We start from the raw sequence: 25,921 nt of genomic DNA, 5'->3' as shown, positions 1-25,921 counted from the left end.
TCTGTGAAGTTTGGATTCAGGCAAAGGGCCACACTTGAGGACCTAGAGGGCCACATGTGGCCTTGAGGCTTCAAGTTCCCCATCCCTGATATAGCATGTATTAAGCGTCTATTATGTGCCAGGCATTATGGTGGTGCTGGAAATAGGGACTGGCACTTGATCTGTGATTTCACTGATAGAGAGAAGTCCTCTGTTAGGACACTCTTTATACTAATATAAATTGTCACCATTTCTGCTACTTTTGCCTAGGGCATTGTGAGGGTTAATGACTTACCCAGTATCTTATAGGCAGTATGTGTTAGAGGCAGGAGTTGAATATAGGTCTTCCTGTTTTTTAAGGTCAGTAGTCTATCTACTAGGCTAGGTGCTGAAAATACAACTTAAAAATGAAAGAGCCTATGTGTTCAAGGAACTTAAGGTTTAGATGATCATAGAGGAGAAGAATAGATAGGTAGATAAAAACAAAATATTTTCAGAATAAATATATGCTCTCAGAACCAGGCTTCTCCCCCCATGCCAAGTAACATAGACTTGATCTAATCTCGGAGGCTTCCCCAAAAGGCTCATCATGCCCATATTCAGTTTACTCTAGGAAAAATCACCAAATATTGCATGTTTCAACAGCTGTGGGAACAACGGGATCCCTTGAGCTAAGTATGAAAGCTCTTCTTAATTAGGGAATAAGGTCAACCAATCACATATGATCTAGAAAGGGATTGCTGCCTTAAAAGCCAGTCACTGGATTTTAGATCTTTTAAGGCAGGAATTGTTTAACTTGAGGCAGTAAAAAGACACACACACACACACACACACACACACACACAAAACAACAACAAAAAAACCCCCAACAAAAAACCACATATATACATATAGATAGATAGATATAATTTTGATAATTATATTTCAGTATAATTTGTTTCATTTCTAATATTGTGTATTTTATTTTATGCACTTAAGAAACATGATTTTGAGAAGGAATCCAGTCTTCACCAAAATGCCTAAGGGGTAGGGCCACGCTAAGGGAAATATTTTCAGCCTAGATTAATTATTTGTCGTTGAGAGCCTCATAGGGCACGTTTTTTGCTGGTCTCAATTGATGGCCCATTTCCATTTCTTTTCCTCCATTTCAGTTTCTCTGGAGAATGTCCTTCTTGATGTCAAGGAGCTCCAGAGAGGCATGGACTTGACCAAACGAGAGTACACAATGCATGACCACAACATGATGCTGAAAGAATTTATCCATAACAATGAAGGGAAGCTCAAGAAGCTACAAGACGATGCCAAGATTGCACAGGCATGCAGTGTGACCCCCATTTTGTCCCCCAGATAATATTTCCCCTAAAATATGAAAGGCTCCCTTCTTCTGTAGCTCCCTACTCTCTTCTGGTCCCCATCTTGATGTCTTCACCCAGTGGCTAACCAACTTGAATAGCTATGCAAGTGTAGATAGGGTGGATGATGCTGCTCAAAGCAGTCATGGTATTAGTACATTATAACCAAGTCCAGCAGAATGTTACAGAGCCCTGCAGCAAAGTCATCCCTACAACCAATTACCAAAAACACAAAGAGAGTGAGAAATCAGAATGTTGCTTTGTAATCAACTGGAAACAATGAAAGAGGTTTTTTTTGGTTTTTTTTTTTTTGGTAAAGAAATTTTTTCTGCTCTGCAGGCATACTTTCATACGGCCAAACCTGTGACCATCTCCTGTTGTCTCCTGTGATAAATCCTTCCAGGAAGTTGGTCACCACATCCAGCTTCCTTTAATGGTTGATGTAGTACAGTCCTTTGCCTTTCTTTTCTCATAGATGATGCCAAATCTGACCCCTTCATCTTTGGGGACTCAGTCAAGGCGCTTGGCTCCCCTATGATTTCTGCTACTCCCTGACCCTCAAGGTGGAGAGAGATAACACAACCAAAATATTACCCCCTGAATGCAGCCACTTAAATGGCTTTGGTTCATCTAGAGAGCTTGTAGCAGCGGTAGTGCCAATACCTGCCTTCTGCCTGATACTCCTTCTCCACCAGTCCCAATCCCTGTTCCTCTCAGATCACCCCTTGGCACTTTTATTTCCTGCTGGAGTTCATCCCTCTAAAAGACTAGTTATAACTTACGTTGTATGAATTGTGACTGCCTAGGAACATAATTCCCACTTATATTCTTGTTCCTGTGGAACAAGTTGTCCCCTATAATATTGTCTCAAGAGTGTTTTCTCAGACTCAAGTCACATTAGATTAGATGGGGAAAGTTTAGGTTATAATCTTTGTGTGAATTTTCCTTCCAGGTTCTAGCGACTAAAATTTCTCCAGTTATTTAAATCTGTCTTTATTTTTCTAAAGAATGTTTTATACTTGTATTCTATAGTTCCTATGTGTGTCTTGGTATATAGACTTTCAAGTATTTTATCTATTGATTTTGTGTTATAGTATTTATCTATTTAACTATTATCCTATTTTAATTGGAATTTGACTTTTTTTTCCTTCCATTGGGGTTTGTGTATCCTCTTTTGCATTGTTTGTATATCTTCTTTTGCATTGTTCAGAATATTCTGGATGGGATCTCTGTGAGAAAACCCAGAGGGAAAAAAAAGATAGAGGAAGGGAAGAACAGCAGATTGTGGCCAGTGAAGTTTATGTCTTCATTGCTTCTCCTTCAGTCAGCCCACTCTCCTTGGCAGAGTTGAACATTGAAAGCAATTCACTTTGGTCATATGAGAGGGGAAAAAATGAATGGGAATGAATGTACCAAAAAAAAAAAAAAGTGAAAACGAAAACAAAAACCCAAACCCAATGGAGACTATGAGAGAGTGAACTATAAGTTGCAATGACTTTTATGGGATGAGTTCTGTTTTTTCAATTGCTAAGTAGCTGTGAAGTAAGTTGTACCATATTGATATTCAGTAGTTTTTAATAAATATTTAAAAAAAAAAAAGAAAGCAAATCCTGGGATTCATGAAACTTAGAAATGTGCCTCTTTGCAGGATGCCTTTGATGATGCTGTAAAGTATTTTGGAGAAAATCCCAAGACAACGCCACCCTCTGTCTTCTTCCCAGTCTTTGTCCGGTTTGTTAAAGCTTATAAGGTAAATAGGAATACTTGCTGTTTCCCTCTGTACAGTTTGTCTGATTGACTGAGACCTGGGGCACAGGGACATCCAGCGTCCTGCTGTGAGACAAATCTCTTGACTTCAGAGGAGACTTTCTGCACCCTGACTTTTGGGGTTGAATGTTTCCAAGCAGTTCCACTTTCTTGGACCGAATGCCTGCTGCTCTTAGGAAAGGGTGGGCAACATCATACTAACAAGCTGATCCTGAGGCAATAGAGTACCTTTAGTGTACCTTTGGGTGTGTTCGAGTGAGTCAGACAAAGCTGATGAGCAGCGCCATGTGAGCATCACAGTATCCTGTAGTCATGGCGACACCTTGTGGCCACTTCTGTGCCTCAGGTACAAACAGCCCCTAACTCATCGTAGGTTTATATTTCTCTAATGACTGAAAAGAGTGTGTGAGCCATAGCTAAGTAAATTGTATCTGTTAATCCACAGTGAGGCAAGGGTTAGGTAAGGCCTGAGATTGCTGTGGCTTTAGGGCTAAGAGGAAAAGACAGTGGTAATTGATGACATTTTCACTTTCCAAAGTATCATCATCCCAGTGCTATTACTTCCAGAAAATAGAAGGGGAAGGAAAGGAAGGGAATAATGATTTATTAAGTGCCTATGTGCTAGGTACTGTGCTTAGCGCTTTTTACAAATACTACCTCATTTGATCTTCACGACAATTCTGTGAGGTAGGTGCTATTGTAATCCTCATTTTACAGATGGGGAAACTGAGGCAAAGAGGTTAAGTGACTCGCCCAGGTTCATACAGATAGTAATAGTAATAATCATAATAATAGTAATAGTAATAATAATAATAGCAATAGTAATAATAATAGCTGAGCTAATTTGATCCTCACAATAGTTTCGGGAGTTAGGTACTATTGTTATCTCCATTTTACAGATGGGGAAACTGTGGCATAGAGAAATTAAATGATTTGCCCAGGTTAGTAAGTGTCTGAGGCCAGATTCAAACTCAGGTTTTCCTGACTTTAGGCCCAGCACTATATCCACTGTGCCACCAGTGGCCTCTAATACCACCTTCTGACAACTTTGTGAGGTTGTTAGGATGATGTTTATCTTATCTATAATTTTTGCTGTTGTTAAGTCATTCGGTCATGTCCGACTCTTTTTGACCCCATTTGGGGTTTTCTTGGCAAGTATACTGAACTGGTTTGCCATTTCCTTCTCTAGTGTGTTCCCATTTTAGGGGTTAAGTGATTTTCCTAGGGTTGTATGCCTAATAAATATCTGAGGCCAGATTTGAACTCGAGTCTTCCTGATTCCAAATCCAGTACTCTATCCGCTGTGCCATTTAGCTGCCCCGTAGTGATAGTACTAGGGAGCTCTTATTACTTGCCAAAGGAATAAGTGACAGAGACTCAGAATTAGAATGGATCTCAATGACCATGTAGGTGAACCTGTCTGGAACACCCACTGCCACATCCCAAACAAGTAGTTAGACAAGCTTTGCTGGAATTCAGACCTGAGAGGTGGAAACCCAGGGCTAGTCCATTTCACTTTGGATTACCTATGTTAGGAAGCTTTTTCTTATATCAAACCCAAATCTGCCTCTGTGGAACAGATTATTCATTGCTCCTAGTTCTGTGGTCTTGAGACCAAGCAAGGTGGGGAAATCTAATCCCTCTTCATGATAGTCCTTTGAATGCTTGAAGACAGCTATCATGTTCTCCCATCTCCCATCACTTTCCTCCCTCAAGGCCCCCCCCCTCCAAAAAAAACCAACTCTGCAACTCATCACACGCTTATTGAATGTCTAATATATGCTGAGCACTCTTCTAGGGGCTAGGGACAAAGGCAATCTCAGTTCTTTCAGTTAATCCTTCTTTGGCAGCATCTTAATGCCTCTCACCATTCTGCTCTCTTTCTGGATACTTTCACAAGAGCTTTGAAAGCAATCATAGTATGCCTAGCACTGTTCTAGGTACTTTAGGGGAGGACACAAGAGAAATAGAACATTCTTCTTTGCTTTAAGGGACCTCACAATTTAACTGGGGAGCCAAAATATACTTAATAGAATTATAAAATTCCAGACCTTGAAAGTATGTAAAGATTTAGTTCATCTGCCCTTGTTTTATAGATGAATTGAGGCACAGAAAAGGGAAGTCGAGGGTCACATAGATCTTTAATGACTGACCTGGGACTTGAATCAGGTTTGCTGATTCTGCTCATTCAAATCCTAATACACATACACACAACATTGATTGAGCTCCTTTACAAACAAGGCATCATACTGGGTTGCATGAAAAGGACAAAGAGGAATAGGCCTGGTCCCTCCCTACCAGTAATTTGTAATCTAGTGGTGGAAAGAAGACAAAGACACAAAGAACTTTAATCCAAGGTGGAATGTGACAAATACTAGAGGACAGCTAAAAAGAACCCAAGGAGAGGAGGAAGGGGAGCCAGCTTCCAAATCGAGGCCATTAGGATCAAAGGTGTTATGGAAGAGGTGGCATTTGACCTGGGCCTTGTAGAGTGTTTAGGATTTCACCAGATAAGGTTGAAGGAAAAGAGGAAATATGGTGTAGAGACATTGTGGCCTGGTGCATGGAGTGCTAGGCTTGGAGTCAGGAAGACTTGGGTTCAAATCTAACCTCAGGTAATTATTAGCTATGTGACCATGAACAAACCACGTAACCCCTTTCTGCCTCAGTTTCCTCATATGTAAAATGAAGTTGGACCTGATGACCTGTTGGTTCCATGCCAACTTTAATTATCATACTTTGATCCTGTGAATAAAAGAGGCAGAGTTATGGAGATGAGAAAGCATAGCATATGTTCAGGGACTACATAGTCTTGGTGAGGAGTTCAGGTTGGATGAGAGGTAAGGCTCGCTGCCTCTAAAATGACATAAGAATCTCTGCCCAACCCCAAACCTGTAAGTGCAAAGAATGTACACAATTCCTATGATTGCTGAACAGTTTCAGAGTCAAGCAGGGATTAGAGTGAATTGGGGCTAAGGCAGGAAGGCTTCCTAGAAGTCACATATTTTGCATTAGGCTTTAGAAGTGAGTAATTGGGACTGGAGATCCTGTAGAATCAGTGGTAAATCCTGGGCTGAAAGTTTGCAACCTGCTGGATTCGGTTTCTGGGCCTGGCTTCTCTTAAATCATTGCCTAACAAAATCTAGCCCCCAGTCACGCGCTATTTAAAAGCAGTTCCCTTGTCTTTTAAACAGCAAGCAGAGGAAGAGAACGAACTGAGGAAAAAGCAGGAGCAGGCCCTCATGGAAAAACTCTTGGAACAGGAAGCACTAATGGAGCAACAGGACCCAAAGGTATGGAATCCATGCAGGAGCTTGTTAGTTGCTGCCTGATGAGCAGTGAAGACCTCTGGCCACCCCTTGGTGGTAGGTGACGGAAAAGCTTGCCTTGAATATGCTGCAGGCGTGTCCTAGTTATGAAGTCAGAAGAGCAAGGAGAGACCATCTCATCCACTGGCCATGCTAAGTGGTCAGCTCAGCCCACTTAACAGGCCTCTCTGCTGTCATATACAACCTGCGGGGAAGAAGATTGCTTCACCTTGCTGGACAACTTGTTCTGCTGTCTGAAAACACTTCTAGCTAAATGTTTTTCAGTTATTAAGCAAACATCTATTGAGTGCCTACTGTATGAAAGGCATTATGCTAAGCCCTGGGGGAAGGGGCAGTATAAGGCTTGGGTCCTGCTTACGTAGTTGAGTAGGAAAATGAGACTTGTACACTCATAACTGCAATACAAGGCAGTGTGAGGCGTAGAGGTCAGGGAGGACATTTGAGTTGAGGAGAGCAGAAAGAGTAAAAGTATGTAGGCAGATTACTCCTCATAGCTCTTTGAAGTCCTCCAGTATAAGGAATCATCAGTTAGCATCCCTTTTGTGTAGACTTTGTTCTTGGTGGACCAGATTTGTGGTTTCTTTTTTTTTTTTAACCTTTTTAGGAAAAGTTTTAATCCAGAGTTATATTTTTTCTTCCTCTCTCCTGAAACACTCTCTTGATGCCATTTTATTCCAGTGATCCAATGAGGTTTCTTTTCTTTGGGTTCCAGATGGTAGAATGGGGCCATTTGCCTCTGATTAGCAAGCACTCCTTTAAGTATTTTGAGTTTCCCTGAATTTCCTGTAGGCCATGGAGCACCATTGATCTCTTTCCTTTTATTCCAGTCTCCTTCCCATAAAACCAAGAGGCAACAGCAGGAATTAATTGCAGAGTTAAGAAGGCGGCAAGTGAAGGATAACAGACATGTATATGAGGGGAAAGATGGTGCTATTGAGGATATTATTACAGGTAAATGAGCCTTTTTTTATCTTAAACCCATGGAGATCCCCCCGTGACCCTACCTCCACTCGATGCATGCTGAAGACCCTCTTGCCATACTTGCCCAGTGTTTGCAAGTCCTTCAGTGGGTCTGATGATGTTCCAGTGTTACCTGCGGACAGTGGCTCCTCAGGTGTGCAGCAATGTTTATATGATGTGAATCTCGCGCCCAGAATGTGTTGCACACCTATCTGAACCCAACAAACTTTCTCTCAAACTACTTTGTCCCCCTCTTTCTGACTTCTGTCTTGTTTCTGAGCCCTTAATGGGGGCTCTTTCATTTATAGAATGGTTTTCTGTTTCTCACATTGAGTTACCATGACCACCTCTCCCCTCCACCACCTGATAAGTACTAGAAGAGAAAGCAGATTAAACCTCAGTATCCCAGCATGCCTTTCAGGACATTCTCAGGAAGCCTCTCTCCTCCCCTGAGATAACGGAACTCTTCTATCATTGGATGAGAAGCTTATGCTTTCATTAAAACACACTAACAGGGTTTTAGTCCCATAACTAACACACAGCTGGGGACAGATTGTTTCAGTCAGATTTGAATGATTTATCTCTCAGAGTGGTTCCTGTCAGATTGAACCCTACAGACTAATCCATGCTCTGCCCGTTGCCCCCAATTCTTGGAAGTTTCCAATTTTCCATATACAAGAAGGAAAACCCATTTTCATGGTGGTGACAAGAGACTTTCCTTGGCTTCCTACTCTGCAGTTTATCAACTCTTTGGCTTTTGTTTCTTTGACATCACAAATTCAACCCTATAAATAAACATCCCTAGCTAACAGACTCACAGAAACTTGTCACTTCTGAACTTCTACTCCCTGCCCCCAGATCTTGCAGGAAAAAGAAACAAATGAATCAGTAGGCTTTACTCCCCCCTCCAGCATCACAGTACTTGGTGGGGAGGCAAAAGTACCTCAAGAGAAAGCTCAGACAGAATGTTCCAAAAGTCTTAGCACAGGATAAGCTATTTATGTTTTAAAACTGCACTGTGACTTTTGGGAAAACCTGTATATGTAGTTCAAGCAAACATTTATTAAGTGCCTACAGTATGTGAGGCGTCATGCTTAGGTGCTGGAAATGCAAAGACATAAATGAAATGTGCCTGCCCTCAAGGAGCTTACATTCTGTTGGAATATATTGTGTGTCCATGGTGATGGATACGCTGTATTTGGAGTCAGAGGATTATAGATTTAGAGTGGGAAAAATCCTTAGAAAACATCTGGTGAAACCCTTTCATTTTACAGATGAGGAAATAGAGGCTCAGGGAGATGAAGTGACTGATTACAGAGCCAGGATTCAAATCTAGGTTATCACACTGCGAAGAAGAAGGAGGAGAGCATTTATTAAGTGCCTACTATGTACCAGGCACTGAACTAAGCACGTTTAAAAATATTTCATTTGATCCTCATGACAACTCTGGGAAATAGGTGCTATTATTATCTTCATTTTACAGCTGAGGAAATTAATGTAGACAGAGGTTAACTGGCTTGCCCAGGGTCACACAGCTTGTCAATATCTAAAGCTGGATTTGAACTCAGGTCTTTCTGACCTTCAGGTCCAGCATTCTATCCACTGCATCACCTAACAGCTCTCCTTTCCACAGCAGCACACTGAGTCACAGGACCTTGGGTTCAAATTCTACTTTGTCTAGTGGGGTGACCTCACCTCTTTTAGGAAATCAGTTTGTCAAATGGGGAGCTTAGAGTAGATGACCTTTAATGTCTCTTCTGACTCTAAATCTTATAAAGTATGAACACTGGCACACACACACACACACACCCCCACCATTCATACAGTTGTAGTACCAGATCTCAAACCATACACAAAGCAGTAAATCATCAAGATGATTCTATACTGATTAAGAATAGAAAAGTTATTTACTGGAACAGATTAGGTACATTCTGTATAGAAGCAAAAGAACACAGAAGCCTAGTGTTTGATACAAAGACACTAGCTACTGAGGTAAGAACTCACTATTCATTAAAAACTATTAGGAAAATTGGAAATTAGTCTGGCAGAAACTTGGTCTAGACCAACATCTCACAACATATGCCAAGATGAGATCCAAAAGGATGTATGACTTAGACATAAAGGGGTGACATCATAAACAGGTTAGAGGAGCATGGATCTAAAGAAGAGGGAATAGTTCATGACCAAAAAAAGGATAGAGAGGATCAAGAAGATAAAAAGGACAACTTTGATTACTTAGAATTAAAAAGCTTTTACATAAACAAAACCAATGAAGCTAAAATTAGAAGGGGAAAAATATCTTTACAGCAAGGTTCTCTGATAATGGCTTCATTTCTGAGATGTATAAGGAACTGATTCAAATTCAGAAGAATAAGAGCTAGTCTCCAATTGATAAATGGTTAAAAATCAAAATACTCCATAGTCATATAAGAAAAATGCTCCAAATTACTAATAAAAATTAGAAAATGAAAATTAAAGCAACTCTGAGGTGTCATGCATTCACTGAATAATAGCACTATAGATACCTCTAAAATTTAAAACTCAGATTTTTTTCCCCCTTTAACTCTTTGGTCCTTTCTGTCTCAGAACTGTGGGAAAGAACAACTTGATCTTAGAGAATGTAAGCTCACTGACAATAGGAACAGCTTCATTTTGGTCTTCATAACCCTAGTACCTAGGGTAATGTCTTGTATTGTGTTTGATAGATGTTCAGTAGGTGTAAAGTAACTGCTTGCTGATTAATTAATTAAAATGGGGAGGGGGCACATTTTTCTTTATTGTAAGAACATCATAATTTATGCTCCAACATTCAGTAACTTAGTACGTTCACTAGCCTGCTGGTCCTTCATTTTATCAGTTTGCCTTTCTAAAACAGTATACATACAGTTGGTGAAATGAATCAGACGTGCAATTGTGATTTACCTGTGGCACCAGTCATTCACCAGAATGAAGAGGTCGAATGCCTATTTGTTAGGCAATGCCAAAAGGATTTTGTTAATGCTCTGATTATAATAGTTGCCTTTTAACCACCTCTTTATCCCAAGTCAGGATTTGCAAATCTTCTAGTCCCTAAGTAGCTGACCACTGGCCCTTTGTAATCCCCTGTCCTCCTGGCCCCCCCTCCCCCGATCATTAACAAAGCACTAACTGATGCAGTCAATCTCTGCTTCTTACTCTGTTCTGTTTTGTTTGTCTTGTTTGGCTGTTATTTTCCATGCAGTGCTGAAGACTGTGCCCTTTACAGCTCGTACGGCCAAGCGTGGCTCTCGGTTTTTCTGCGAACCTGTTCTCACTGAGGAATTCCATTACTAAACTATTACTTTTTCACACCTGATGCTCTTAAAAGGTTGCTGTAGATTTTTGACCCATTTTCTCTATCTGTGTGGATATCAAACCGGGTCAGATGAATTGTAAATGGATAGCATGTATCTGATGTCCATGTGGAATTCTGTTTCATGTTGTTGCCATGTTGCACGGACTTGTATTCAGTCACCTCTGAAATCCCCATCGCCACCCTCATGATGACCTTTTTCATCTTCACATTCTGGAGATGTCTCTGGTCTGTGTGACAGAGCCATGGAATAGCAAGTTTTGAAATTGTCAAGTACCTTGTGGGGGAAGGGGAGGCCAAGATCGTGGTTTGTCGGAGTCATAAGAGATGGAAGAGGCCACATCTTAAAAATCCTCTAGTTTAGCATTCTCATTTTATAAATGGAAACACTGAGAGCTAGAAGGTTTGTAAGAACACAATTTCAAATCAGGAAGTCTAATTTTAGTGCTGACTCAACCAACCCCTTTTAAAACTTTGGGGCAATTATTTAACTTTTCACTGTTTGACTTTCCCCCTAAATAAAAGAGAAATAATGCGGGTTCCTTCACACTTTATTAAGGATGTTTTGGCAGTAAAAGAAGATATTTGTTATATGTAATTTAGAAGGCAAAGTGCTGCAGAGTTATTAAATGTTATTTTTTCCTCACTTTCAAAAGGGGCCATGGCTAGTTCTAAATTGTGACAGTTTGCTTGCTTTCCTAGGCTACCTCACCCAGCCTTTAGATATTTAATTCTGTGTAGTAGATCTGATAGAGCATGGAATAAATGAGCCCCCTCCACTAGAAGTATGCATGGACCGTCAGAAATAATATACAGGTTCCCTTATTGCCTTGTGAGAATCATCCAAGACCTTTCCTCATCAGTGTTGTGTGTACTGTCTTGCCTGGCTAACCAGCATGTGCATGTGAGAATGACCTGAGAAGAAGGGGAATCCGACAAATGTCTTGGTTTCATCATGCCATCATTTGTGCCCGGTCCCATGCCACGTCCAGATACTTCTGCTAAATCAGCTTCATGGTGATTTCTTGGGTTACCATACTAGGAATCATGGTCTCATCACCAGAAAACTAACCATTGGGTGGTGAAATTTTTTGGCTATAGTAACTCATGAAAACTGTTTACAAAAAGTGCAAAGGAGTTGATTTCTAAATTTGTTGATACATTAGACATCAAGAGAGATAATATACATGAAGTGCTTTGTAAATTTTCAAAGTACCCAGCAGATACCAGTTCTGATTGTTACTTATCCATACCTATGAAATCACTGTTCTTTTGAAGTATTGAAAAAGGCAGTGGTAGGAGTGGTGGTGTAAATGAACTACCAGTGCATTCCAGAAAAAATCAGCATTGTGACAGTCCCTAGAAAATTAAATGGACTTGGAACTGGGCACATGTGTATTAGGCAGTATTAACTGTTTGGAGAATGCACTTTAACCTGTCTTATGTGTGTTTCCATTTTGTCTTTGAGGAAGCGACAAGTGACCGGTGGGGGTCGGGGTGGGTCCAAAAACGATGGTGTTCTTGCTCTGTAGTGAACTTCACTTACCAGTGCTTATTAATCCTTTTGTGGACTTTAATCTGCTTGGCCTCTGTTTGCTCTGTCAAGTGAATTTGTTGGATTATTTTCCTGGAGCCAATCTTCAAAGCAGCTTGGAATTGGGTAGTCAGAGATCAAGGGGGGTGGGAAGACCGTCTCACCCTTTTCTTGCTTTATCTAACCCCAATTCATAGTGGTGACCTTCCACTCTCTTGTTCTGTTGGCTAACCTGCCTGGGATTTTTAAACTTTGAGTTGAGTTGCTCTTCATTTTCATCCCATTTTTACTTAACCATCATTTTGTGTTTTGTTTTGTTTTTTTTTCTGTTTAGCCTTAAAGAAGAATAATATCACTAAATTTCCAAATGTTCACTCGAGGGTAAGGATTTCTTCTAGCACACCGGTGGTGGAGGATACACAGAGCTGGCAAGCATCACTTTTTACTTAGCTTCCTCCTCTCTCTATATATGCCAGACCAATAACTGTTAATATAACTGAGGGTAATACTGGGGACAGTCTATCTCATGAGAAGTCATCCCATCTCACTTTCTAAAGATGTGGCCTTTATTCGCTCCTTTGCTTTTATTATACTTAAATACTTATTATGGCAGTTGCACCTTCTATAATATGGTGGCTTGTGTGAGGGTATTTGATGGTGGTTTCACTTGCTTTGGGTACAGGGTTCCACTTTCCTCTGCCACTTATTTTATGCTCCTGAATTTTTCTCCTCTCCCAATCTCCCTCTTAATTTCAGTTAATTAAGAAAAGATCACAACTGGGGAAATCACCTCCAACCCTTTATGGCACAAGGTTTTCTGAGAACTTGGGTGGTTTGGGCATCAAAGATTAGATCCAGGCTGGACAAAAGAAAGGGGTTGGCTCTCTTTCCATTCTCATTCCACACAATGAAGCTTGCAAACAATTTATTCTATATGCTTCTGTCCTTGTGGGGCTATGAAAGTAGGGCCAGTTTGCAGAAAGGGTGGCTGGGTAGGTGGGTGGGAAAGGGTCAGGGCTGTGTGTGTGTGTGTGTGTGTGTGTGTGTGTGTGTGTGTGTATGTTTGTGTGCATATTGCCTGAATAACCCCAGGAAACAGGAGGTAGGTGATGGGATACCATGGCCCCAGTGAAGTTTTCTTCTAATATTTTCTTCTAGTTTTGTTTTTTCTCCTTTGGAGAATTAGTATTTAACTAACAACATTAGCCATTAGTGAAAGTTACCAACAGGAGCAAAGCAACTAGTCTGAAACCTACTTCATTCATTCCCCTAATTCACATCTCTGTCCAAAGGTGGTAGCCTAGACATAGAACCTGTTTTGTCACATCATCTACTTCTGAGCATGCTCCCATAAATTCCTCTTCTTTAGCCTGATAACCATGCCTTATAATGGCCAACCACTTTGATAGAAAGACACAGAACTGTATATACATAGGTAGAAATAAACATTGATGGCTGGCAAATCATTAGCTGTGGCAAACCACTGATTAACCAGAATATTGGTATTAGTTGGTATTAATTGGATTTTTCTGGGTAACTGAAGACTGACAATCTCTCCCAACTTTTTTTGATATCAAACTTTGTTATTGAATATCTTTCTTATATGAATTTCCTGCCTTAATTATAATACAACAAAGACAATGGAATCTTTCTTTGCCCATTGAAGACACTGTGGTGCCATGGATAACTACTGTATAGTTAATAATAGTAACAACAATAATTATGATGATGATAGCCAACATTTACAAAGTACTTAATATGTGCTAGGTATGGTGCTAAGCACTTTATGATTAGTATCTCATTTGATCCTCATAACAGCCCTGGGAGGTAACAGCTATTATTATCTTCATTTTATAGATGAGGATACTGAGGCAAACAGGTTCTTTTGTCTTATAGGAAGTAACACATTGGGCTGAATGTGCACTAGCCTTAGGCCATTACTTGGCCATTGTTGCTTTTCAAAAATACATTGCTGATGTGAGTTTATTTTCTTCTCATTGGCCTTTTTATTCTTTTAAAATAAAGCACAAAGGAAAAATTCAATTTAATCCAAGGTTCTGGTTAATTAAGATTTTGTTAAATATGGTCCTCATCAAGCTTCAGAGCTGATCAACTTAAAGAAATTTGAATCCCTCCTCCTGTGAAAGGGTAGAATCTAGGGTTGGGGCAGATTTCAAACCTTAAAGATCAAATTCTATCATGTAACAACCATTTTCCAAGCAGAAGCTGCCCCGCAGAATAGGGAGCAGTTTCTTTGTCCAGTGATCTTTGGTAACTTGGGAAACTCAAGTATATCTACATGCATGAGAGACTGCTTACAAGCTGAGGTGTCCAGTAACTCTGCCATTGTCTCTAATCTTAAGGGGGAAAAGTAATTCATTTTTCTTTTTCTTTTTTGGTCACCTTTACCCTCATTACAATGACTTGTAATCAGATTATCTGCTTCTAGGATTGTTTATTTAAAGCTTCAACTGTTTCCAGTTGTTGCTACATTTCAAAATATAAAAATTAGACTTTCCAGCCAGTGACTGAAATCTACAATTTTTCCCTCCCAAAAGCCCACAACCTGCCAGTATAAAACTAGAAACCGTTCATTTTGTCATTGGCCTCACTTAAGCTCAATGAGCTTATGGCTCTTTGTCTAATCTTTCTACACAAGCTGCTTTGATTGGCTGCCAGCAGGACTTTGTTTTGTCTAGACACATGGCATGAAGAACCACCTCCCTCTGACTGGCTTTTTCCCTCTTACAGATCTTAGAAACCAGCCATACAGACGAGCCGATGCGGTGAGGAGAAGTGTCCGGCGACGCTTTGATGATCAGAATTTGCGCCCTGTTAATGGTGCTGAGATAACCATGTGAGCCAGACCTGCCTGCATATGTAAAGTGGAGGGTGTACTCCAGTGATAACCATGTCTGTGGGAACTCTTCCGGCTACCCTTTAATGCAGCCTTGAAAACAGTTACATTCTAAAGGGCCAAGAGGCCTCAAAATTGCATAGGAACTTCAAAAATAAAATAAAAAAGATGGGCTCTCCATTCAACTGTAGTTAACAAGTGCCTAAGATGAAAGTACCTGCTCAAATTAATCAAAGCAATAGGACTTGATTTGATTGGGTATCTTTTTACACCAATATGTTATTCAGTGTTTTTAACCAAAATGTAAATGTCACGTTATCTTCTTTTTGTCATCTGCAACTTAATGATTGTCTTATGGCCCACTTTGGTTTCTTGACAGGTTGTAAATAACAAATATTTGGGTGAGATCTGCTGTGGATCACTTTTGGCTTTTACATATGTCTCTGTACTGTCTAATAAGGAATTTATTTTGAACTTCAAATAGCAATTCTTTCTAGGTCATATATCAAAAGGTTTGTTGCTATGTGAGGGAAGCTATTATTCTCAGAGAGACTTTTTCTTCCAGTCACAGACAAACCCTGGTGAAGTATAAAGAGGATGTGATTTTATTAACACATGAAGATTCACCCAGTCAGTCTTCATTTTCATGTATGACTTTTTCTGTGCAAATGCCCTATGAGGGATGGTTTGAAGGGTAAGACTGCAGTGCTACACAAAATCATGGGAATATCATGCAAGACACATTTATGATTCTGTGTTCTTCAGAGAGAGGCAGCTTATAGGTAACACAAAGTATATTTATTAATTAGCATTAAGCTATTAACATCTCAGTAACCAGTATTAGAATCTCCAGGGACCATTATGGTTCAGTTCTGAGCACAGTGAATAGTCATGTGCCTTGTCAGAAAGAAGTTTTCTAGGCCCATTGACGAGCATTCAGATTGCATCTTCCATCGGCAGAGTGCTGAGTTGAGTAGGCATTGCTCTCCTTTGACAATCGCATTTAAGGTTTTTGTTTTTTTTTAAATGGAGGTGAGGGGTGCATTTGACCACTGGACCTAAAGAAATTCCAAAGGCTAGTCTAATGATCCCTCCCCAGGATATTTTAGGGGAAACTGGGGATTGATTTGTTGGGAAATATATATTTGGATGAAGTGAGGGAAGGGCATATGCAAAATGAGAATGAAAGGCAAGCCAAGCTCACTCTGTAGGTACAGGGCAAGCCATTGCTTTACTTGGCTTCTTCTTGGGCAGGGCACTTGATCTAGTCCAAAGTCAAGACCTGGACTGAAGCTAAAATTGTCATTTTGGAAGATAAATTCTGCTTCCAGCTTACCTTTCTTGGTAGCATTTCATCAATATGTTAATTGTAAAATTTATTGTATAGTATTTAACCACTGAATTCCTTTTCTTTTATGTTGTGCTTAAGTGAATCCCCGGTGAAGGTCTCATTTTCCTTGGATGATGTGTAGTTATATGATAATCTGTTTTTAAATGTACAGATATTTTGCTACAAAATTGGTGCCGTTTTTTATGGTTTTTACACCTCTTTTAATTCCCACTTTAGCCTCTGGGTAATATTGTAAATATTGTTTAAAAAACTGCATCAGCCTGTGCTATACAATCTGAATGTTATTTTAACTTATAGTTTGTTTTTTATATTTAACTATGAGGACAGTTGAGGGATCAAAGTTGTCCCATTTTTTTTGCTTACCAATTTACAGAAAGTTTCATTTCAAACTGCCACCTTCTAGCACATCTCCAGAAATGTGTATTCTACATGCTCTCAAAAGAACATGCCAAGATTGTGTCTGTCTGCTGACATTGATTGGATACTGTATCTAAGAAGCAATGATTTTAGCTATGAAATGGAATCAAATTATTGGCTTATATTCAGATACACAAGTATTCTAAAACTCAGTGCTAACATACAAATAAATTTCCATATCACATGTATTTATTATTCACAATTAGAATGGACCGTAATGTTGGCATGTTCTTTTTGTTTTGTTTTTCTTGTAATGGGCCTGCTTCTTAGCAATATTAGAAGTGTTTTATAAAGCAGTTCATGTTACTTTTCTGGTCTGTTCATGGCATATGAGCAAATAAACTATTTACACTACTATACAGCAATGCATTGCTTTTTCTTGGTCATAATATTGGGGCAGGGTGCTTATCATTAAGCATCATCTTTTACACCAAGTCCCCTCACCCTTCCAATGTCAAACTGCTATCCATAGCTTATAGAGAAAATAGCTAAGATAGAATGTTGCTAATCTCTTGCTTATCTACTGTGGTTTTTGTGATATTTTGTATTTAAAGATTTTGATTCTATTCTTTCGTCACCTGCCTTCCTACTTCTCTCAAACGGAAGACAAAAGAAGTCTTGTGCATGTGGGAAAACTTAGGAGCAAAAAGCAATTCATTCCTAGAAACTGTTACAAAGTAGAAAGGAAGTTGATCATGTTATAAACTTCAATGAGTCCTGATTAATCCTCTAAGTGTAAGGTGTTTGGTGCTGGGAATATAAGAAGATAAAAATGAATCCTTTGCTTTCAGGGATTTTCCATTCTACTGAGGATAGATATAATGTATTTAGTAAGTATAACACAAATTACGCTATGAAAAAGAAATGCCAAATAATTTAAGAATGCTGAAGGAGCAAAGAACACATTTACCTATGAGATTAGAGGCTTTATAGAGGTGACACTCTTGAAGAGGATTTTGACAGGCAAAGATGTAGAGGCAGTGCATTTCAGGAAGATTTTTATTCCTAACCAGCCATTGGTTTTTTGGAGTCCAGTGACATGATCAAAGCTGAGCATTAATTTAAAAGATGATTTTAGCAGCTCTGGGAAAGATGGAATACTGGACTTAGGGAGGCCAACTGGGCTAGCACAATAAGGCAAAAAAATTCAGGCAAAAAAACCCAAGGAACTAAATTGGGATAGTGGCAGTGTGAGTACTGTTATGTACATAAAGTCAGTAGGTTGTGGAAGACGGGATCTAGACGCCAGAGGTGAGGGAAAGGAGCAAGGGGGTAATTGATTTTTGAGGCTGGGTGACTGAAAATGGTAGTGCCAACAATAGAAACAGGGAAGCTGGAGAGGCAAGTTGAAAGGGAAACATGAGTTCAGTTGTGGATATGTTGAGTGGGCAGTTGTAAGTTAATGAAGCTCAGAAACAAAAAAGATTAGGGATGTATATCACCTGTGATAATCTGATAATTGTGAGAGGGATTGAGACCACCATTAAGAAAAAGAGAAAAAATAAACCAAGGACAAAACTTGGGTACATCCATTTTAGGATGTCAGGAAAGGAACGAGTTGTCCACAGAGTAGTTCTGTAAAAACAGGATTCGGTCTGATGCCTCTGAAACCAAGAGAATATCCAGTATATTGAGAATTGCTCTAAACTGTAGAAATAGACCATTAGATCTGGCAGTTAGGGGGTCTTTGATGAAATTCTGGTAGTGCAGTGAGACGGGCACAGAGTCACATGGCAAAGAGTTAAGGAGAATGGGGTAGGGATGTGACAAAATGGAAGAGGTTGCTGGATGAGAACAAAAAGAGTCTTCAAAAGAAAAGGATTTGAAGACATTAATGTATTTGGCTAATGATGAGCCTGAGCAATTCGAAAGGTCACAGTCCATACTTTTTAAGCTAGGATGTAATATTTAAAAACTGTTCCATGAAAAATGTCTGAGATCACATACCATTTTGCTGCTTAGGTAAACAGCACATCTGGAAAATTCAGATAAAACTTTGCCAAACAAGAGCAGTATGACTAAATCAGAAAGAAAGGTGGTGGTGTGGGCAAGGGAGGGTAAGTGGCAAGCGTAGAGCCAGATAATCCTATAGTCAGGGAGACAAGTGGCTAAATAGCAAAGAGGAAACCTCAAGGCAAACATCTTGTGAAGAGGCTGAACTATATAGTGGCAAATCTGTTTACAGCATACTGATACGGTGTAACAGTCACTGTTTGCTTCTTTTTTTGGCTAGGCAATGGGGTTAAGTGACTTGCCCAGGGTCACACAGCTAGTAAGTGTTCTGTGTCTGAGGTCGAAGTTGAACTCAGGCCCTCCTGAATCCAGGGCCGGTGCTCTATCCACTGTGCCACCTAGCTGCCCCTGTTTGCTGCTTTAAAAAACAAATAAAGCAAAAACGCAGGATCCGGGATCCTCTCCTAGTCACTACTAGGCCTTCCTATTTCCCATTTTTCTTGACCATAGCAAATAAGAACATGCTATTTGCCTGGGGACATCTCCTTACCCTACACTACTGGTGTATTTTTTCCCCCCATTGGAGGGCACCTGCAATTTTCCTACTGATGGTGGTGGTGAAATATGATTACAATTTGCTTCACAGTTAATTTGGCTGGAATTCACCTATTCCTACAGAGGCAACTAAACTGTCACCAAAATTTTGATACACATTTATAAACAGTTCCAATAGTATATAATGCCAGTCTATTCATTTAACACTAGCTAAAATATACTTAAATTTTACTTCTTGTCAAGTTTAGCCATGCATCTGATTCTTGCTTGTTTGAAGTATCCCAACAACTAAAGTCAGCTTTTTGCCTTTATTACCACAAAGAAGCACTACTTACTTCACACAGTCTAGTGGAAGAAATGAAATTGAGAGGTAATAATCCCAGCTCCCCACAGGTTGCCATTTATTTTAGCACTCTAGGCCTGAGTGTCTTCTTTAAGGAGTGGCCCATTAATCAGGTTCTAATATTTACAGGAACACAGTTGATCTCTTTGTTCATTCCGTTTTAGAATAGCTGCACTTAACAAAAAAACAAATCCACTGGAAAGGTGCAAAATAACCAGTGACCAGTAGATAGGACACAACAGGCCTATCTATGAAGGCCTTTGAGGGAAAAGAAAAAGACGCATATCCACTTTATTTAGTAAAAGCTGCAATACCTTTTTCTAATAAATTATTTTTATTTACAAAAGGTCTAATTTTATTTAACAACTATGAGGCTTTTAAATTAATTACATCAGAACAATATAAACAGAAAATTTGGCAATTACAAACACAGAAAATAGAAACCACTCTTTCCCATTTAACTCAGCCTTTTCTTTAAAGCAAATCCTCAGTTTAATCAGGTGAGACTACCACCTATCTAAAGTGGGGTTTTGCAAAACAAGTTTAAACAATCACATTCATATCCCCGGGGAACAACAGAAAGTAGATACAACTGGTAGTAGGAAATGGCTCAGTTTGCTTTTTAAAGGGTCATATTGAATCTGGTCCTGTTTAGCAGCTCTGGGCAACTACCCAAGTCATTCTGGCTGCTTGGCTGATCCCTACAAAGCCAACTCAGGTTCTGCCTTACCAAGTCAGCTGTGGCATTGGCAGTCAATTCATCACCAAAATTATATTGCTTATGCAGCACTGTACTGGGTCCTATGAATTACAAAAGACAAAAATACCACTTTTTAAACAAGATTGTGGATGTAAAAGGACTCTATTGATAGCCTAATATCCCATATCTATACAGGGAAAATTAAGTGGAAAAATGAAGGTAGTTAAAGGATGATGATAACAAAACATTCTGTAAAATATCCTTGTGAATTGGGCAAGTCACATTTAGACTTCCAATTTGTTCTGATTTTTTCCACTTCAATGGTGTCTTGGAAAAATCAACTTCGACTAGTTCTGATGCTTGATCTTTGTTGGGTGGATTTTGAGACCTGCCTGGGCTGGCCTGTTGCAAGAACATCTACCTAGAAAAATGATCTGACCTCTATTTCTATGGTATGAAGCAGTATGAAAGAAAAATCACCTAGGTATTTTGAGAGATTCCAAGCCACATTTATGAAGCTTCAAACCCACTGCTGTCTTCTTTATCCAAATACAAGGGGAGCAGGAGCCAAGCATTTATTCTCATTAACTGACTTTAAACAGTTCAAAAAAGATGGTACAGCAAGCAGATCATCTCCCTCAAATGTACCTCTATAATCTTAAGCCAATGCCCCTAACTCAGGTAGTACAGTACTGCATATATGGGCATGAGTAAAGTTTTAAGTTTTTAAACATTTATGAATATGGTTTACTGCACTAATGGTTTTAAAATCCTTCAACCCTTTATGTTGCCGGAAAGCTAGATGAAGATACTGAAAAAGATTTACTTCACTTCCTGAAACCAACACAATGGCTAAAGTAAATAAATTCAAATCAAACTAAGTTTATTTTATTGAAAAAGACTAGGTTAATCATAGTTTGAAATGAGAGGCATTACTAATAGTTAGGATGGATATTAACTTTCTGAACACATAAAATGTATGATTTTTCCCTTCTGCAAAACATGTGAAATGTCACCTATTCCAGTGAATGATAAACATGATAAACACATATTAGAATGTACTTTAATATTTATGTATTGCTGGTATTGGTGAAGCATCCCTAGTGGGGGGAAAAATTATGCCTTTATATTTATATTCAGGCAAGTGAAAATTTCCACATTAAGCTGAAACCAGGAAGAATTAATGTGCTTCATCCTACCTTGCTTTTATTTTGTTGCAAAACCTTGTTTCTTTACTTACATAATTCATATTTTTCTTACATTATGTACTTTAAAAATCCTGTTTTAAAATAATTCAAAACTTAGTCCTGCCTCCATCATTTGATTAAGAAAAGTATTTTCTTATCAAGTTCATTAAAAATAGTCAAGACTCAGTCACTATGTGAAGAGACTTTTCCCTTTTCATATTGTTATAAAATTACCTAGCCAGCACTGAGAACTCACAGAATCTTAATAGCTGGAAGGAACTTTTAAAAATATTGGAAGTTCAGCTTTTCCCCACCCCCACCCCCATTTTATAGTTGAGGAACCTGAGGCCTGAAGAAAGTGATTTGCACGTCACACAGCTAACTAGTGGCAGAGCATCCTTTTCAGAGGGAAAATGGTTAAATCAGCTTAATTAAAGAGGGCTACTGTCTTTTTATTCAATGCTAAGAAATTCTGAGCAGAGAATCACATATCTGCAGCTGTTTTAAGAAATATAATGCAACGTTGTCTAGAGCTTTTACAAACCTCAGTCGCTGGCATGCTTATTTAAGAATTTGAAGGAGTTTGTTAAATCATATAAAATGAATTTAGATGAAATGTTTCTTAAACAGATTACTTGTATGGCAATATTGTCTTACTATGCTTCCAGATGATATAACTCACATCTCAAACCTATTCAGTTTTCTTATAAATAAACTGAATTTAATGACAAAAGGGGAGGGTCACTTCCCTGAAGAACAAAAAACGCTTCAATATTTACGTCAGTAACTAATATAAAATGTACTAGTGGTTTTGAGGACAAATTAATGCTACCTCTTTGTAGTAGAGAGGTAGATCAAATAAACAAACATGCAGTATTTAATGACCTATATTAAATTTAAGCCGTTGAATCAATATTCAAGATTCCCATAAAGGCAAGATTACAAAAGTAAATCGAAGAGCTTTAATTCCCACATTCATAATTTCACTGTTTGAGCATATTGGTCAAAAACTGGCTTGAGTTTTGGCTTGTCTAACTATCCTCAGGGCTAGTTAGAGTCTACCCAGGGCCTTATATAATTTCTGGTGAGGCTCCAGTGTATTGTTGCTGGATGCAGCGGGGTATTTTCAATCAGAATGTTAATTTTAATTACATACAACTATTATTTTTAAGCCTTAGATAATTTCCATGGCTGATATAAGCTCTGGAAAGAGAAACTGAGGTTACTTAACAGTTCCCATTTTAGAAAATTCCATACAGATTGTCTAGCAGGGATTTAATGAGTTAGGTTGATGCAAAATATCCTTGAGAAATTCAGAAAGATACATAAAAACATGCTAAAACACATATATACAGCTTTTTATTTTTAATGGAAAAATAAAGACAAAACTTTTAAAGTAATATTTACTTTAAAAAAAAATCTTCCTCATTCATGGAAATTATAAAAGCAAAATGTTTTACATAAACTCTAAATTACCTTGTGAAACATTGCTACCTTTGTCAAAATCATAAGCTTATCTTAAAGATTTCCCACTTCTACTTCCATGTCAAATAAGCATTTGACATGATTAGTACTATTAACTATATATATTTATATATATTTATACCATAAACACAAATGGAGTTTCTCTGAAGGTAAACTAAAGTAAAAATAAGCCCCTGCCGCCAAAGCTTTTACAATTCTTTTTGGTTCTAAATACAACAGTAGAGTAAAACTTTAAGCAACTCAATTTGATTGCTTCACATTTTCTCATACATATACAGTTTGATTCTCATACCTTCTGCAGAGCCAAGTATCATCTCAATGCAGTGCAGAAAAATTGACTATTTGGAGAGGAGAAAGGTTGGGAGAAGTCACAAAGCTTTCATGGCTTTGCTGTAGGATAACATTGCAACTGATGTCACAGAAACATTTCCCTGATTACCACTAACCACTTTCAACTTTTTAAGATGGTGAACTTGGTGGGTAAAATCATCTCCTAATTTTTGCTAACATTGAACTCAAAATAAGGGTCTACAAAATGATCAAAATTAATGGATAAAATAGTGACTGATGGGTACCTAATAGTCTTAATATTAACACCAGATGTGGGGTATGCTTTATTTAATGTGAAAAAAATCTCTCGGACAAGAAGTGCTCCTTGATAACAAAAAAAATATGCTATAGCCAGTTTTATCTTTCAAGTGACAAATAACCAACCTCTAGAAGCAAGCATATGACATGATGCCTCTAGCGTCACTTAAACCAATTTCTCACAAAAATATTACGTATGAACATTTTAGTTTGAAGCACAAATAAAGGGGCCTCATATGCACTGATTTATTTATAAGTACTCTTATAAGTATCATTAGAAAAGCAAAGTAATCTACATGGGAAAGGAAGATGAATTATTAAGAGAAACTTCGACGGGCTTAGAGTAAATACACCACATTGTTGCTTAACTGAATCAGAAAATATCCATATTTCTGTTAGAGCTGTACAGCGTATTTCAAGTAGAAATAAATACTAGTACACGCTAGAAGAGAAGGTTTAATAATCGATAAAAATGTACAAAAATATTCAAATCAGAAATGCTTTAGAATGTGTACCACAGAAGTCAATACTTCTCACTGAGTAGGGAAAAGTTTTCCTCAATGAAAAACTGGACAGAGGATATTAAAAAAAAAGAGAGAGAGAGAAAGACGGAAAGAGATCTGATTTCTTTTTAAATCAAGACAACTTTTGTTAAAGAAAATGTTTAAGTCAACATTGATTTTTTTTTTTAGACAAGGATATTGCAACTGTCACTTAAAATTTGGTGGCACATTCTTTAGTAGGTCCTTAAGGCAACATATTTAAATTAATTTACAATCTGATTTGATGTTAATTTCTTTTTTAAACATCGCCTCAAAACAGATGTTCAAATAATGCCCTCACAATAGCCTTCTGTTTTATTCATCCAGATGCTCTTAAAATTAACAATGGTGGCTATAATTACAGCAGTGCCCATTAGCACTACTATTTAGTTAAGGGTTTCCATCAAAAAACACCTATTTTTTTTTAGTTCACCATAAAAATTCACATCAGTTAAACCAGTTAGGAAGTGCACAAAAAAGCATTTTGATCAGTTGCTGGTGCTTTTTTTGTACCACTATGCATCAAAAAAGGTTTCATTATATCTTCAAAATCCAACTTCTGCAAATTTCAAACTACCTCAAAAATGTATATTTGTGGCATTGACTTTAGAACACAAAAGTAAGGACAATCAATAAATCACCATCTCTAATCTATTTTGCTGTACCCTAAAAAGGGGCTTCAGAGTGATGATATGAAAATGATTCTCTATACAGAATCAAAAGTTTTCATGTTCAGTTTTGAATTTCCTTCTCTTTTGCAGATTTAAAGTCAACTCCACTGTAACATTACGTAATGCACTTCTTCCTGTGATATAATTAAAACCCAGTGTTGCTTCAATGGAATTTAAAACATCAGAATCCCTGTCCTGAACTAGACATTTTTTTAATTATACTGTAAACATATATTTGGTATAATTAATTTATTGATCATCATCCAGTTGTTCCAAGAGGGTCCTTCTCCGTTTTTCTAATTCCCCTTCACTCAGTTCACTGCCAGAAGTATCCCAATTACCCTGGAAAGACATCAAGAATTAACAGTATTTTTAAAAAAATCTTGAAATAACATAAAATTTTTTCTTAAGATGAAAATTACATGGTATTTTAAAAACCCGTTAATCTTTGCTGAAAAGAAAATTTATTATAAGGTATCACAGTTTTATCCCACAATAAAGATGGATAAAACTTTTACGTTCATATTACCTACTTACCTTCCTTTGTGGCTTCGGAGGAAAAAAACAGGAAAACAATATACACAATCCATTAGGATCATGTGTGCACTCAAGTTATACAACACTTATGTTCCACTCAACGGATTTTACCATGAATAAAACCAAAGTATGATGCAAAAACCTAATTTATTAGGTAAAGACTTTTACACTATAGGATCAGAAATCTAGAGCTTAATGGCTATCTAATCAAACTCATTCACCTTTCATAAAACTAAGGTCCAGAGAGGTTCTACTTGACTTAATCAGAGGACACACACATAAAATAAGCATAAATTACACTATCATTATTTATTGAATATTCATTTTCATGTGTATGTACGCACACTTATTTTTCCTGTTTTTGGAAGCATATCATAAAGTTCATTTTGCTTTTCATCTTGATTAAAGTTCTAAGACGTTATTTCTCCAGAAACAATGTAAAGCCCCATGTTTAGTGTGATCAGAATGCTTAGAAGGGTTTTA

At 38.2% G+C, this 25,921-nt stretch overlaps 2 protein-coding genes across 13 annotated transcripts in view; one reads left to right on the top strand and one right to left on the bottom strand.

Annotated features, from left to right (window-relative positions):
- LOC114045696 (formin-like protein 2) overlaps positions 1-17,236 on the top strand; it is a 371,038-nt gene extending 353,802 nt beyond the window's left edge. Inside the window, exons 22-27 of one of the 4 annotated variants that reach the window (XM_027865804.1) lie at positions 1,131-1,294; positions 2,980-3,081; positions 6,293-6,391; positions 7,255-7,378; positions 12,587-12,633; positions 15,004-17,236. In XM_027865804.1, coding sequence (XP_027721605.1) covers positions 1,131-1,294; positions 2,980-3,081; positions 6,293-6,391; positions 7,255-7,378; positions 12,587-12,633; positions 15,004-15,042 — 575 coding nt within the window. In that variant the 3' untranslated portion in view covers positions 15,043-17,236. Of the gene's footprint in view, positions 1-1,130; positions 1,295-2,979; positions 3,082-6,292; positions 6,392-7,254; positions 7,379-10,607; positions 11,243-12,586; positions 12,681-15,003 lie in introns of those variants that run through there. The other 3 variants (XM_027865803.1, XM_027865802.1, XM_027865805.1) reach the window with 3 other exon arrangements.
- Positions 17,237-23,910: 6,674 nt separating this feature from the next.
- Positions 23,911-25,921, bottom strand: part of LOC114045868 (pre-mRNA-processing factor 40 homolog A) — a 57,259-nt gene continuing 55,248 nt past the window's right edge. For all 9 annotated transcript variants that reach the window (XM_027866036.1, XM_027866038.1, XM_027866037.1 and 6 more), the window contains one exon: positions 23,911-25,243. In XM_027866036.1, coding sequence (XP_027721837.1) covers positions 25,151-25,243 — 93 coding nt within the window. In that variant the 3' untranslated portion in view covers positions 23,911-25,150. The remainder of the gene's footprint in view (positions 25,244-25,921) is intronic.

This window comes from Vombatus ursinus, unplaced genomic scaffold (assembly GCF_900497805.2).
Source record: "Vombatus ursinus unplaced genomic scaffold, bare-nosed wombat genome assembly UNPS02014779.1, whole genome shotgun sequence".
Taxonomy (NCBI): Eukaryota; Metazoa; Chordata; class Mammalia; order Diprotodontia; family Vombatidae; genus Vombatus; species Vombatus ursinus.
The sequence above is the reverse complement of the archived record's forward strand: the minus strand, read 5'-3'. Positions and strand labels throughout refer to the sequence as shown.